The sequence below is a fragment of the Rhinatrema bivittatum genome, chromosome 7, assembly GCF_901001135.1.
Source record: "Rhinatrema bivittatum chromosome 7, aRhiBiv1.1, whole genome shotgun sequence".
NCBI lineage: Eukaryota > Metazoa > Chordata > Amphibia > Gymnophiona > Rhinatrematidae > Rhinatrema > Rhinatrema bivittatum.
The window spans coordinates 180,720,569-180,734,767 of NC_042621.1; the positions used below are offsets into that span (position 1 = coordinate 180,720,569).

Below are 14,199 nucleotides of genomic sequence, written 5' to 3' on the forward strand. Positions count from 1 at the left end.
TGACTTCTGTTAAAGGTAATAACTTCTGCTCCTTACAGATTACTCCCATGCCTCAATGCCTTCTGTTAAGGGTAGAAACGGCCACTCCATGAAAGTAACCCCCATGCACCCCTTTCTCCATTTCCAACATCTTGCCTCTATGGATCCACAGTGTTTATCCCCTGCTCTTTTGAATTAATTTACTGTTTTCATTCTCATCATCTCTTCCAGGAGGGCATTCCCAGCATCCACCACCCTCTCTGTGAAGAAATATTTCCTGATGTTGGTTCTGAATCATCCCTCTTGGAGTTTCACTTCGTGAGCCCTAGGTTCTACAATTTCCTTTCCAACAGAAAAGATTCAAAGTTCCTGCATCATTAATACCTTTCAGGTATCTAAAGGTTTGTATCATATTTCCCTTTCACCTCCTCTCCTTCAGGGTAGTGGTGAGTATCCCTGCCTGTCATGTAGGACACCGGGGTTTGATTCCCCGATGGGGAGCCATAGTCTCCATATTGGACTCAGGCACACATATCATTATTTAGATCCTTCAGCCTCTCCTCATAAATTTTCTGATACATACCCCAAACCATTTTGGTCGCCTTCCTCTGGATCACTTCCATCCTGTCTCTATCCTTCCTCTGGACCGCTTCCATCCGGTCTCCAGAACTGAACATAGTACTCCATGTGAAGCCTCACCAAGGACCTGTACAAGTGCATTATTGCCTCTTTTTACTCACTGGTTATTCCTCTCTCTATGCAGCCCAGCATCCTTCAGGCTTTAGTTATTGTCTTGACACATTGCTTTGCTGCCTTTAGATCGCCAGACACTATTACTCAGAGGTCCCTCTCCTGGTCCGTGCACATTAATCTTTCACCTCTTGACATGTTTTGAGCCATGTATTGAAATTTTTATCTGGCTTATCCTTTCCTTTTCCTTTCCATGAACAGGTAATATTTCAGAAAAGAAAATATTCTTTGGCATATGTCTTATCTCTATCCCCAGATCCTGGAAATCTTTCTGTACTGCTTGGATATTGTTTCTAGAAAGGTCATTGGTCCCCAGATGGATGGTAATATTAATGGATAGTCATGTTCTCCCACTCTCCCACTCAGACACATACTCATGCTCTCCTACGTACACACATATGCTCGCACCCTCCCTCTTGCATACACATGCTCTCTCAGTCACACACAGACACATATGCTCTCTCCCCCGCTTATACACATACACATGCTCTCCCTCACTCACATAAAAACTCACGCTCGCTCTATTTCACATGTACAGATGCTCACTCTCCCCCAGTCATACACATGCTCATGCTCTCTCACACACACACACACTCACTGTCCCACTCACACACACACATATTCATTCTCTCCCACATTTTTTCACACACACACATACTCTCTCTCCATCTCTCTCCCACACACACATGTGCTCTCTTCCATGTACACTCTGTTTCTCTCCCACTCTCTCTCATATATTTATTTATTTATTTATAAGCACTTATTGATCGCCATAAACACACATGCTATCTTCCTGTCTCCCACACATTCTCATTCTCTCCCACTCTCTCACTCTTACTCACACATGATCTCTCTTTCTCTCACAGACACATATGCTCACTCTCACACACATGCTCTTTCTCTCCCATTCTCTTTCAAAAACATATGCTCTTTTTCCCACTCTCTCTCTCTCATTCACACATATCCTGTCTCGCTCACTTTCTTACAAACACACACACACACACACACACTCACACACACAAGTAAATTCTCAGGTCAGGCTTCTCCTTCTTTGTTCTTTGGGCATTTGGTAGAATCGAATCCACCAATGGGACCCTTTTCTTCATTGGTCCACCAAGCCTCTTTTTCCTCTGGCTGCCAGTGGGAAGGGGTCCACTGACATCCTGCTCTTCTTCTTTGCATATTTTTATTTTTAACAGAGGTGAAAGAAACAATATGTCTCCCAATGTACTGAACAGACCTCAAATTAAACCAAGAAATTATTTGAAATAGTGAATGGCGTACTACAGCCTCCATAACAAAATCAGTTTGATCACTCAAAACTGACCTATAATGACTTTGTCTCCTTTCCTGTTAACAAAATTAAGGCACCATGTCAGGACCTTTAAGAGGATTGTATGAGCACTCTGCTGTATTGCAGCTCTAAGCCATTTTGTGATAACTGATAATGCTGTTAGAAAATAAAACACGCTACCTTCCAGCTTGACTGTATGTCCACTCTGGCGGACTCTGATTTAGAATCTTCTTTCCGTATGAAGACAAATTGATATAATCTGTTAAAATATAAAACAGTTCATAAAAATTATAGAACTGGAAATACTTTGCAACATAATCCTTTTGCTCTTCTGGACACCCCATGTGCAGTGATGGACATCATATCATAGTCAAGGTGTCCATAATGCTGCAGCAAGGGCTGTGGAATTGTCTTTTTGCCATGGAATTGTGGGAAGTTACTTACTGGCCCTCTCCTGCTGTACCTGCCGTTGGCTTGCTTTCCCCAGCTGGTTTGCTGTCTGCACAATGTCACCCCTCTCTCTCTGTGGCCTCGGCACTGCTACCATTCTCTGTTTTCTCCCAGTACAGCCACCATTCTTTTTATCCCCCATCCCCCACATTTACTCTTCTCTCTTTCTTCCATTCACTTAACCATTACCTCCCTGTTTCCTCCCCAAGTGTCATTGCTGTGCTTCCTTTTCACCTGTACAAGCAGCAGCATGATTATACAGAACGTACGGACTGCTAGACTCCATGCTTTCTGTCTGGACAGAAAGTGTGCAGTAGTAGCTGCTATAGTTTATGTAGCAGTATATGCTTTTAGTACCTCCTGTGCGCTGCTAATGTACTGCTCATTTCTGCAGCCTTAGGAGAGTGGCAGGAACATGTGAATGAATATAAGGTGATGGGAAAAATAGAATCTGGGAGGAGAGGGAGAAGGGAAGGTGAGGTACATGGGGGGAATGAATGATTAGAAAACAAGGTAAGAGAGTGGAAGGTGTGTGGAAAAGCAAGAGGCTAAGCAAAAGATTGGAGAGAAAGAGGAAGGCAGGAGGAATGAAAGATCAGTGAAGGAATAGAAAGCTGAGTGAGAAAGCAAGATTTGAAAGTCTAAAATAGAAAGGAGAGATGGGAGATTGACGGAGACAGCAAATGGGAAGGAGAAAAAGATTGACTGGGTAAAAGATGGGAGGTTATAAGAGGCACTTTTTGGAAGTTGCAGGGAAATGAGAGGGTGAGGTAAAAGAAGAGATAGAGGAGAGAGAAGTAAAGTGGAAGAAAAAATAATGAAAAGGCAAGAAGATAGAGAAAGCAAGTTTGCTTACTGTAAATAGTGTTCTCTGTAGTCCGCAGGATGAATTAGTCATGTCACATGGGTAACATCATCTGATAGCGCCGATCGGACCCTTAGAGCTTTTGTTCTACTGAGCATCTGCGGGAATTCCTGTGTTGACATTGCTAATGAGCTCCTCAGTCGATTTTAGAGCTAAGTCTAACTAGGTAGTCAACTGTTCAGGGAGGCGCGTGGGTATTTAGCATGGCTGAATTAGCCATGAAACTTGGAGAATCTCAAGCTGAGGATTGCAATAGAACATTAACTGAGTAAGCAACTCAGACTCCATCATGAAGAGTAGAATACTAGGTAAACAGTCTTTATAAAATAGCATGTCCAAACCTATTGTCGTTTCTTGACAGATTGTCCAGATAGTAATGGGACATGAAGGTGTGCAATAATGACCGTGTTATAACTTTGTAGATGTCTTTGATAGGTACAGCTCGGAGATGAGCCACTGAAGAAGCCATGGCTCTCACTTGATAAACCTTGACAAAGTTTGTAATCTGGAGGCCTGCTAGTGCATAACAATGTGCAATACAGTGTGCTATCAATTGCACACAATATATGTTTGGTAACTGCTATTCTGCTATTAGAATTGTAAGAGACATATAGTTGCAAGGCTTGATGGTATGGCTGAGTTCTCTTTCTGTAGTAAGCAAAGGCTCTTTTTCAATCTAAAGAATGAAGGGCTCTTTCACATTCATGTGCATATGGTTGTGAAAAGAACACGATACCTTGATTTATATGAAAATCTGACACCACATTTGGAAGAAGCTTTGAGTGGGTGCAGAGCACCCACCTATTGTTTAAAGAATCGGATATAAGAAGAATAATGAACCAATGCCTGAAGCTCACTGTTTCTTCTGGCTCACATAATCATGACAAGGATTCCAAGTGAGAAACTTCACAGAAGCCAATTCCAGTGGCTCAAAAGGTGGTTTCATAAGTTGCCCCAGAACCACATTAAGGTCCCATGGAACAGGTAGCTTGGCCACTGGAGACTTTGTATATCATAAGCCTTTCATAAACTTTGACACTAAAGGATGATAGTGGTTTACTCTCTACCTGAATAAGGTAGGCCATTATGGCTCTGAGATGTACTCTCTCTGACGAGGTACTGAGACTTGACAGCAAGTATTGAAGTAGTTCTTACTGTTTGCATTTGAATTGATCGAAGGACAAGAACCATTTCCATTTAAAATCATAAGCTTTTCTAGTCAAGGGCTTTCTGGCAGATACTATTCTGTCCTTAACTTCCTTGGGTAAGGAGAGTGAAGCAATCAGCGAGTGCTCAACATCAAGGCTGTCAAATTGAGAGAAAGGAGATTTGAATGATATAGAAGACCCTCTTCTTGAGACAACAAGGATGAATCAGACCCTAGAGAGATCAGGTGGTTGATGAATAGATGTGCTAGGTACCCAAACCATACTTGCCTAGGCCATACTGGTAAAATAACTATCATACAGGCCCGGTCTTTGAGTGCTTTTTGTAACGACTTGGCTATCAGTGGAATCAGTGGGAAAGCATACATGAGATCTGCATTCCAGGTGAGCAGAAAAGTATCCTGAGTGGACCTGAGTTTGCTGGGAAAAATGGAACAAAATCTTTCCACTTTTCTGTTTTCACATGCACAAAGAGGTTGATCAAGGGATGTCCCCAAAGGTCAAACAGTTTGAGAGTTTGAATGCTGAAGGGACCAATCATGAGGGTGAAATACCCCGTTGAAGTGATTTGCTAATGTGCTGGCCATTCCCGGAAGGTAGATCACTTGACGACTGCATGCCTATTTCCATATTTTTATGGTCTCTTGGCAGAGAGTCCACGATCCTATGCCTCCCTGCTTGTTTACATAAAATATGGCTATTCAGCAATCAGTGTGTGCTCAACATCCAGGATGTCAAGCTGAGAGAAGGGAGATTTGGATGATATAGATGACCCTCTTCTTGAGACAATAAGGATGAATCAGTCCCTAGAGAGATCAGGTGGCTGCCCGCAAGGAGTCTTTGCATGTCTGCGTACCATGGGCGTTTTGGCCAATCTGGGACCACTAGTAGAACTAGACCCCTGTGGTGTTCTATCTTGCAGATGATCTTGCTCAGTAATGTCCATGGAGGGAAGGCGTACAGTAAGTGTTCCCCTGGCCAGGTCTGGACAAGAGCGTTGATCTCTTGGGAGTGTGGCTCTCGTCTGTGGCTGAAGAACCTGGGGACTTGGGCACTGAGAGAGGTCCATGACTGGGAGGCCCCAGCGATTTAATATCAGTTGGAAGGCTGTGGTCGACAGCGTCCATTCCCCCAGGGTAGGTTCTCTCTGCTGAGGAAGTCTGCTGAGATGTTGTCTTTTCCTGCGATGTGGGAGGCCGAGATCCCTTGTAGGTTTACCTCTGTCCATGCCATGAGAGGGTCTATCTCCATTGACACCTGCTGGCTCTTGGTTCCTCCCTGGCGGTTGATGTAGGCAACCGTTGTGGTTTTGTCCAACATTACTCGAATCGCTTTGCCTCGGAGTCTGTGGCTGAATCTTAGGCAGATTAGTCTGACTGCTCGAGCTTCCAGGCAATTTATGTTCCATCCCACCTCTTCCTTGCTCCATTGTCCCTGGGCCGTCAATTCCTGACAGTGGGCTCCCCACCCTCATAGGCTCGCATCCATGGTGAGCACGATCCAGTTCAATGGGGATAGGCTTAATCCTCTGCTTAGGTGGTCTTCTTGTAGCCACCACTGAAGCTGAGATCGTACCTCTGCTGGTAGTTGGAAGCGAATTTAGTAGTCCTGGGACAGTGGGTTCCAGCGTGACAGTAAGGAGCACTGGAGTGGTCACATGTGAGTCCTTGCCCATGGAACGACCTCCAGGCTTGATGCCATGAGCCCAAGGACTTGAAGATAGTCCCATACCTTGGGGCGTGCATTGGTCATCAATCGTCGTAATTGTTCCATCAGCTTCCTTCTCCTCGGGGGAGGGAGGAAAACTTTGTTCTGTTTGGTGTCGAAACAGGCCCCCAGGTACTCTAGAGACTGAGAGGGCTGCAGACTGCTCTTGACCGTGTTCACGACCCAACCGAGTTCCTGCAGAAACATGGTTCACAGAATCTCATGAATGGGATACAACAATACCAGGCTACAACTTGTTAAGGAAGGACAGAGAGGATAGAAAAGGGGGAGGTGTGGCTCTTTATGTTAGAAACAACATCCAAGCATCTGAGCTACAAGGAAGTTGGGGTAAGGAAGAAGCTCTATGGCTCGACCTAAAAAAAGATGACAGAGCGTCCATTTATATTGGAGTGGTTTACAGGCCTCCAAACCAAAAGGAAGAGCTGGACAGAGATCTGGTTGAAGACATCCATAAGATAGGTAAGAAGGGAGAAGTGGTGATCGTGGGTGACTTTAATATGCCAGATGTAGACTGGAAAATCCCATCTGCAGAAACTAAAAATAGTAGAGCGATAGTGGATGCCATGCAAGTATCTTTGTTCAAACAAATGGTGTTGGAACCCACGAGAGAAGGAGCTATACTCGACTTAGTGCTCACTAATGCAGATAATGTCTCAGATGTCCAGGTGGGCGCCCACCTCAGCAGTAGTGATCATCAAACGGTATGGTTTAATATCACTAAAAGAATAGGGAAAAGAACCACAAAGACCCGAGTTTTACAGTTCAAAAACACAGACTTCGAGGAAATGGGGAAGTACCTGGAGGAAGAACTTAAAGGATGGGAGAACGAGAGAGATGTGGATCAACAGTGGACCAATCTAAAAGGAGCAATCACCAAGGCAACTGCTCTATATGTTAGAAATGTAAAGAAAAGCAAAAGAAAATTGAAACCTATCTGGTTCTCAAAGGAGGTGGCTGACAAAATTAAAGCTAAAAGAATAGCATTCAAGAAATATAAAAGATCCCAAAGGAAGGAGCACAAAGAAGAATATTTGTATCAACTGAGGGAGACAAAGAAATTAATCAAGTTGGCAAAAAGTCAAGCAGAAGAGAGGATTGCCAAGGAGATAAAAAATGGTGACAAAACATTTTTCAGATACATCAGCGAAAAGAGAAAGGTCCAAAGTGGTATAGTGAAATTGAAAGGTGGTAATGATCAATGTGTGGAGAGAGACGAAGAAATGGCAGAAATATTAAACGAATACTTCAGCTCTGTGTTCACTAAAGAAGACCCTGGAGAAGGACCATCTCTACACAACAAGAAACTGGAGGGAAGTGGAATGGATGAAAATCCTTTTACAGTAGAAAATGTGTGGGAAGAGCTAAAGAACCTGAAAGTGGACAAAGCCATGGGGCCTGATGGGATTCATCCAAGGATATTGAGGGAGCTCAGAGATGTTCTGGCAGCTCCGCTGTGTGACCTGTTCAATAGATCCCTAGAAACGGGAGTGGTGCCGAGTGATTGGAGAAGAGCGGTGGTGGTCCCGCTTCACAAGAGTGGGAACAGGGAGGAAGCTGGCAACTACAGACCGGTTAGCCTCACTTCGGTGGTGGGAAAAGTAATGGAGTCACTGCTGAAAGAGAGAATAGTGAACTATCTACAGTCCGGAGAATTGATGGACCAGAGGCAACATGGATTCACCAGGGGAAGATCCTGTCAGACAAATCTGATTAACTTTTTTGACTGGGTAACCAAGGAATTGGATCGAGGAAGAGCGCTTGATATCATATACTTGGATTTCAGCAAAGCTTTTGATACGGTTCCGCACAGGAGACTGGTGAATAAAACGAGAAGCTTAGGAGTGAGGGCCGAGGTGGTGACCTGGATTGCAAATTGGCTGACGGACAGAAGACAATGTGTGATGGTAAATGGAACCTTCTCTGAAGAGAGAGCGGTTTTAAGTGGTGTACCGCAAGGATCGGTGTTGGGACCGGTCCTGTTCAATATCTTTGTGAGCGACATTGCGGATGGGATAGAAGGTAAGGTTTGTCTTTTTGCGGATGACACAAAGATCAGCAACAGAGTGGACACGCCGGAAGGAGTGGAGAGAATGAGACGGGATCTAAGGAAACTGGAAGAGTGGTCGAAGATATGGCAGCTCAGATTCAATGCCAAGAAGTGCAAAGTCATGCATATGGGGAGTGGAAATCCGAATGAACTGTATTCGATGGGGGGGGAAAAGCTGATGTGCACGGAGCAGGAGAGGGACCTTGGGGTGATAGTGTCTAATGATATGAAGTCTGCGAAACAATGCGACAAGGCGATAGCAAAAGCCAGACGAATGCTGGGCTGCATAGAGAGAGGAATATCGAGTAAGAAAAGGGAAGTGATTATTCCCTTGTACAGGTCCTTGGTGAGGCCTCACCTGGAGTACTGTGTTCAGTTCTGGAGACCGTATCTACAAAAAGACAAAGACAAGATGGAAGCGGTACAGAGAAGGGCGACCAAGAAGGTGGAAGATCTTCATCGCATGACGTACAAGGAGAGATTGAAGAATCTAAATATGTACACCCTGGAGGAAAGGAGGAGCAGAGGTGATATGATACAGACTTTCAGATACTTGAAAGGTTTTAATGATCCAAAGACAACGACAAACCTGTTCCATAGGAAAAAAATCAGCAGAACCAGGGGTCACGATTTGAAGCTCCAGGGAGGAAGATTCAGAACCAATGTCAGGAAGTATTTCTTCACGGAGAGGGTGGTGGACGCCTGGAATGCCCTTCCGGAGGATGTGGTGAAGACCAGAACTGTGAAGGACTTCAAAGGGGCGTGGGATAAACACTGTGGATCCATAAAGTCAAGAGGCCGCCAATGAAGAGTGGGTGACTCGCCAGAATGACGGCTACTGCCTGGAGACAATACCCTTATTCAATAAACATACACATGCTTACTGTGACTCCAACATCGCTCTAAGCTTCAACAGCAAGAGGAAATGTGGAAAAATGGATTTACACTCACAAAGAGGGGAGTAGCTGGCTTGTTACGGCGGTTACTACCCCAAACCAAATAAGCCTGATGCTTCACCTTCAATGCATATACAGCATAGTTCTCTGCTTCAACGGCAGGGGAGAAGAAAAAAGGGTTCGCACTCACAAAGTGGGGAGTAGCTGGCTTGTTACGGCGGTTACTACCCCAAACCAATTGTGTCCGATACTTCACTTTCGATGCATATCCAGCATGGCTCTCTGCTTCAACAGCATGGGAGAAGACTGATACATCACGCATTTCCAGCATAGCTCCCTGCTTCAACAGCAGGGGAGAAGAAAAACAACCAATAAGGACTGTATAACATAGTCTGGGTAAAACAAATAAGCATGGGTGTAGCTTGCTTATTGCGGCGGTTACTACCCCTACTACCCCTAACTAATCAAGCTAGATATTTCAATGGTGGGGGTGGAAGGGAAATAGAACCAAGAGCTAAGAGAAACAGATAAGTATGAGAGAAAAAAACGTGTGAAGCTTGCTGGGCAGACTGGATGGGCCGTTTGGTCTTCTTCTGCCGTCATTTCTATGTTTCTATGTTTCTATGTTCTTGACTCTGCTGGTCACCTGCCGGCTCTCTTCCGAAGACTTTGCCCTGATCAGCCAGTCGTCCAAGTAAGGGTGAACAAAGATCCCTTCCTTCCTTAGTGTTGCCACCATGACCACCATCATTTTAGAGAATGTTCTGGGGGCGGTTGTTAGGCCGAAGGGTAGTGCTCGGAACTGGTAATGGTGTCCCAGTACTGCAAAGCGTAGAAAATGCTGGTGATCTTGATGGACTGGGATGTGAAGGTAGGCTTCGGAGAGGTCCAGGGAGGTTAGGAACTCTCCCGGTCGTATTGCCATTATTACGGAGAGGAGAGTTTCCATGCAGAAATGTGGTAACCACAGATGACGGTTGACATTCTTGAGGTCCAAGATGGGTTGGAATGATCCTTCTTTCTTGGGAACGATAAAATAGATGGAATAACGCTCTGTATTTTTCTGGGGCGTAGGTACCGGAGTTATAGCCTTCAGACTGAATAGTCTTGCCAGAGTGGATTCCACTGCCAGTCTCTTGGTGTGGGAGTGGCAGGGTGATATCATAAATTTGTCCCGAGGGATGCTGTGAAACTCCAGAGAGTAACTTTCTCGAATGATGCTTAGTACCCATTTGTCCGACGTGATTTCGACCCATCGTTGGTAGAAGAGGGATAGCCGACCCCCTATTTCCTCTTCCTGTGGATGGGTCAGCCCATTCTCACTGGGAAGCATGGTTCGACCCTGCCCCCGGGCCCATTCCTCTCTTGGTTTGTTGGTTCTGAAAGGGCTGGGACCTTCCGGATGAGCAAGGAATGATGAGTTCCTGTAGGGTCAAAAACATTGGGAGCCTCTGCCCCTAGTTCTTCTGGGGGAGGGGCGTTGGGATCTTTTATCCCAGTCTTCCAGTAGCCGAGGCACTGGGGATTCGCCCCACTTGCTGGCTAACTTCTCTAATTCGCTTCCGAATAGGAGAGATCCCTTAAAGGGCATTCTTGTGAGATTCATCTTAGAAGTCGCGTCTGCCGACCAGTTCCGTAACCATAACTGCCTTCTGGCTGCCACTACCAAGGCTACTCCTCTGGCTAAGGTATGCACCAGGTCTGAGCTTGCATCCGTAAGCAAGGCTGCTGCAGGTTCAATCTTTTCACCAGCATACGTTCCGGAATTATCTGCTTCTCTCGATAGGAGCAAGCAGGAACGTGCCACCAGCATGCAGCAGGAAGCTATCTGCAGTGTCATGGCTGTTGGTCGAATGCTTGCTTAAGGATGGATTCTAATCGTCTATCCTGAGTATCCTTCAATGCCGTCCCTCCCTCCACAGGAATGGTTGTTCGCTTCGAGATGGCACAGACCATGGCATCCACTTTCAGGAAACGCAGGCGTTCCTTGGTCGCTGGTTCCAGAGAATACGATTAAACCTCTACAACTAGTCTTGAACTCTGCAGCTAGACTTCTTACTGGCACAATTAGAACACAACACATCACCCCAGTCTTATTTAATTTACATTGGTTGCCAATTAAATATCGAATTCAGTATAAAACCCTGTCACTTGTACATTCTTTGTTAAACAATACAGATTCCACCTGGCTATGCTCTTCATTAAGAGTGTACAAACCCCAGAGAGAACTTAGGTCAGCAAGTCAAAACCTACTGGAAGTGCCATCAGTAAAAAACGCTACACTAAATGTTACCAGAAATCGAGCCTTCTCAGTGGTAGGGCCTACGCTTTGGAACGCATTGCCGAATTCTTTAAGGCAAATACATAATGCAAAGGAGTTTAAGAAAGCTTTAAAAACCCATTTATTCCAAATAGCATTCAAAGAGATGGCTATTCCTAGTTTGGAAAAACAATATTAGTTCAGCATTGTTTACATACCAGTTGTTATTTATTTATATGGTTTTTTTTTAAGTCAATTATTTTAAGCGATTTCTTCCCTTTGAGTTTTTTATAAAATAATCGCCAATTTTATTTTATCATTATAAGTTATATTATTGATATTACTCCCTTTGTATTTTTATTCTCTATTACTGTTATTGTTGTTCTATTTATTTACTTTTTATTTTTTGGGTTTTTATTTTATTCTGTTTAGTATTAACTATACTCCTATCTTATGTTACCATTGTGAACCGCTTTGAACAGTAATATTGCTGAAAAAACAGTATAGAAATGTTTTAAATAAATAAGGCTTCCAAGGCCCAACCTCCTTTAAAGCTTGCCTCTGGGGCATCCCACTCCAGGTCAATGAGTTCCTGGATGGCTTCCATCATTGGGAAATAGCATGAGGCCTTACGAAGGGACACCAAGATGGGGTTCTTCTTTGGTTCCGCCATAGGGTCCATGCCTGGGATCCCCAGAGTCTTCAGTGTCTGTGAAACAAGGGCTGGCAATTCATCCCTGTGGAAGAAGTGAAGCATTGTTCTGTATGGTTCCAGGCCTGGAGGGATTTCCCCTTCCTCCAGTGAGGCACCATCATCTTCTGAGGTGTCCGGGTCCCTGTCAGTAAAATTCTTGGTGAGGCGAGGCATGTCTCGTGGCACCCGAGCAGGGCCGGGAGGGTCAGGTGCTTCTAACTGGGGTTGGACCTGGGTCGCAGCCGGGGCTGATTGCGCCTGAACGAAGGCTTGCAGTCCCTGGAAAATTTCTAACCAGAAGGCCCCTGGGGCCATGTTAGCCCCAGGAGAAGTTGGAGCAGGAGCCCCTGAAATGCCCTCTTGTGGAGATGCCATTTCGGAGTTACATAGGTCCGGGGTGCTATCGTATGTAGTAGTTCCGGACCCATCCTCAGACTGTGAGGGACCAGGCTTTTGTACCCCTTGGGCTTCTTCACAGTGATGGCACAGATAGGACTCTAGTTCAGGCTGTGCGGCTCTGATGTGGCAGACTGTGCAAAGAGAATGCCTTCTGAGATTCTTGGATGCCGGTGCCATTGCCTCTGTGAGCACTGTACGCGCGTGTAGCTATGAGCGCGGCTGTGGGTGCAGTTGTGCGCTCGGTTGGGTGCATCGGCCATCTGGATAATATGGGTCTTTTTAAAGTGGATATCAATAATTCATATGATCTCTAGATGTGTGCAGTTTACATTTGATTTCTGATTTTATACCATCAAGTATATAGCCATTTTACATTCCCTTCCTTCTGTTTTATTCAGTGTTTTATTTGTGAACCTTGCTCACTGGTTTCATTGGTTGAGTCATAATTTTTAATCTCTTAATGTTCTTGTGCTCAATTTTAGTATTTTATGTCACCATTTTAGTTGCAACTAGTTTTCATGTCTGTTTTATTCAGTGTTTTATTTGTGTAAGTTATGTATTATATTTATGTTTTTATTTTTGTGAATTTGTGCATAAATATATATGTATTAATATTTATGTATTTTATCATAGCCTCTGAGGCAGCCACTTGAGGGGTGGCAAAAGGACATTGGAATGTCACCCCCCCCCCCCCCAAATACAAATGGGTTAAGGTGATAAAATTTATCAAGTTGATTTAGGGAATAGCCACTGCTATTAATTGCATCAGTAGCATGGGATCTTCTTAGTGTTTGGGTAATTGCCAGGTTCTTGTGGCCTGGTTTGGCCTCTGTTGGAAACAGGATGCTGGGCTTGATGGACCCTTGGTCTGACTCAGCATGGAAATTTCTTATGTTCTTATATAAAGTTTGTCTATTTGTGGATGATACTAAGATCTGCAAACAAGTGGTCACATCTGAAGGAGTGGAAAGAATGAAAATGATTTAAGAAAGCTTGAAGAGTGGTCGAAGATTTGGCAGCTGGGATTCAAGGCCAAGAAGTGCAAAGTCATGCACCTGGTGTGTGGCAATCCAAAAGAGCTGTTGTAATGGGGAGTGAAACACTGATGTGCATGGACCAAGAGAGTGACCTTGAGGAAATAGTATCTGGCAATCTGAAGACAGCAAAAAAATGTGATAAGGTGATAGCTAAAGCCAGAAGAAAGCTGGGCTGCACAGAGATAGGCATAACCAGCAGGAAAAAGGAGGTGATAATATCCTTGTACAGGTCCTTGGTGAGGCCTCACCTGGGCTACTGAGTTCAGTTCTAGAGACTGTATCTCAAAAAGGATAGAGGTGGTCAAGAACCACAAGTAAAGGATAGAGGTGGTCAAGAACCACAAGTAAAATGCATCTAGTCATACCATCACTTCCATTAGCTAAGCTATCCAATACAAGAAACAGAGCCATCTCCATTGCTGGACCGAAATTATGGAACTCACTACCGGATTACCTGAGCTCACAAAGCAACATCAAAACTTTTAAAAAAGAGCTCAAAACATGGATCTTCAGTCAAACGTTTAAAGATGGTATCAGTTAACCACACATAACCTATCTACACATAACCATCTTTAGTTATGCAAGAACAATCCCAAGACTATTATAGAGAACGTTTAAGCTCGACAGCTCACTG

The 14,199-nt window shown here is 44.5% G+C and overlaps 1 protein-coding gene across 1 annotated transcript in view; it reads right to left on the bottom strand.

Moving 5' to 3' along the window:
• The window catches only part of LOC115095608 (sperm flagellar protein 1-like), a 105,707-nt gene that overhangs the window by 43,228 nt on the left and 48,280 nt on the right, over positions 1-14,199 (bottom strand). Inside the window, exon 5 of the mRNA XM_029609578.1 lies at positions 2,204-2,282. Within this exon, the coding sequence (XP_029465438.1) occupies positions 2,204-2,282 (79 nt within the window). The remainder of the gene's footprint in view (positions 1-2,203; positions 2,283-14,199) is intronic.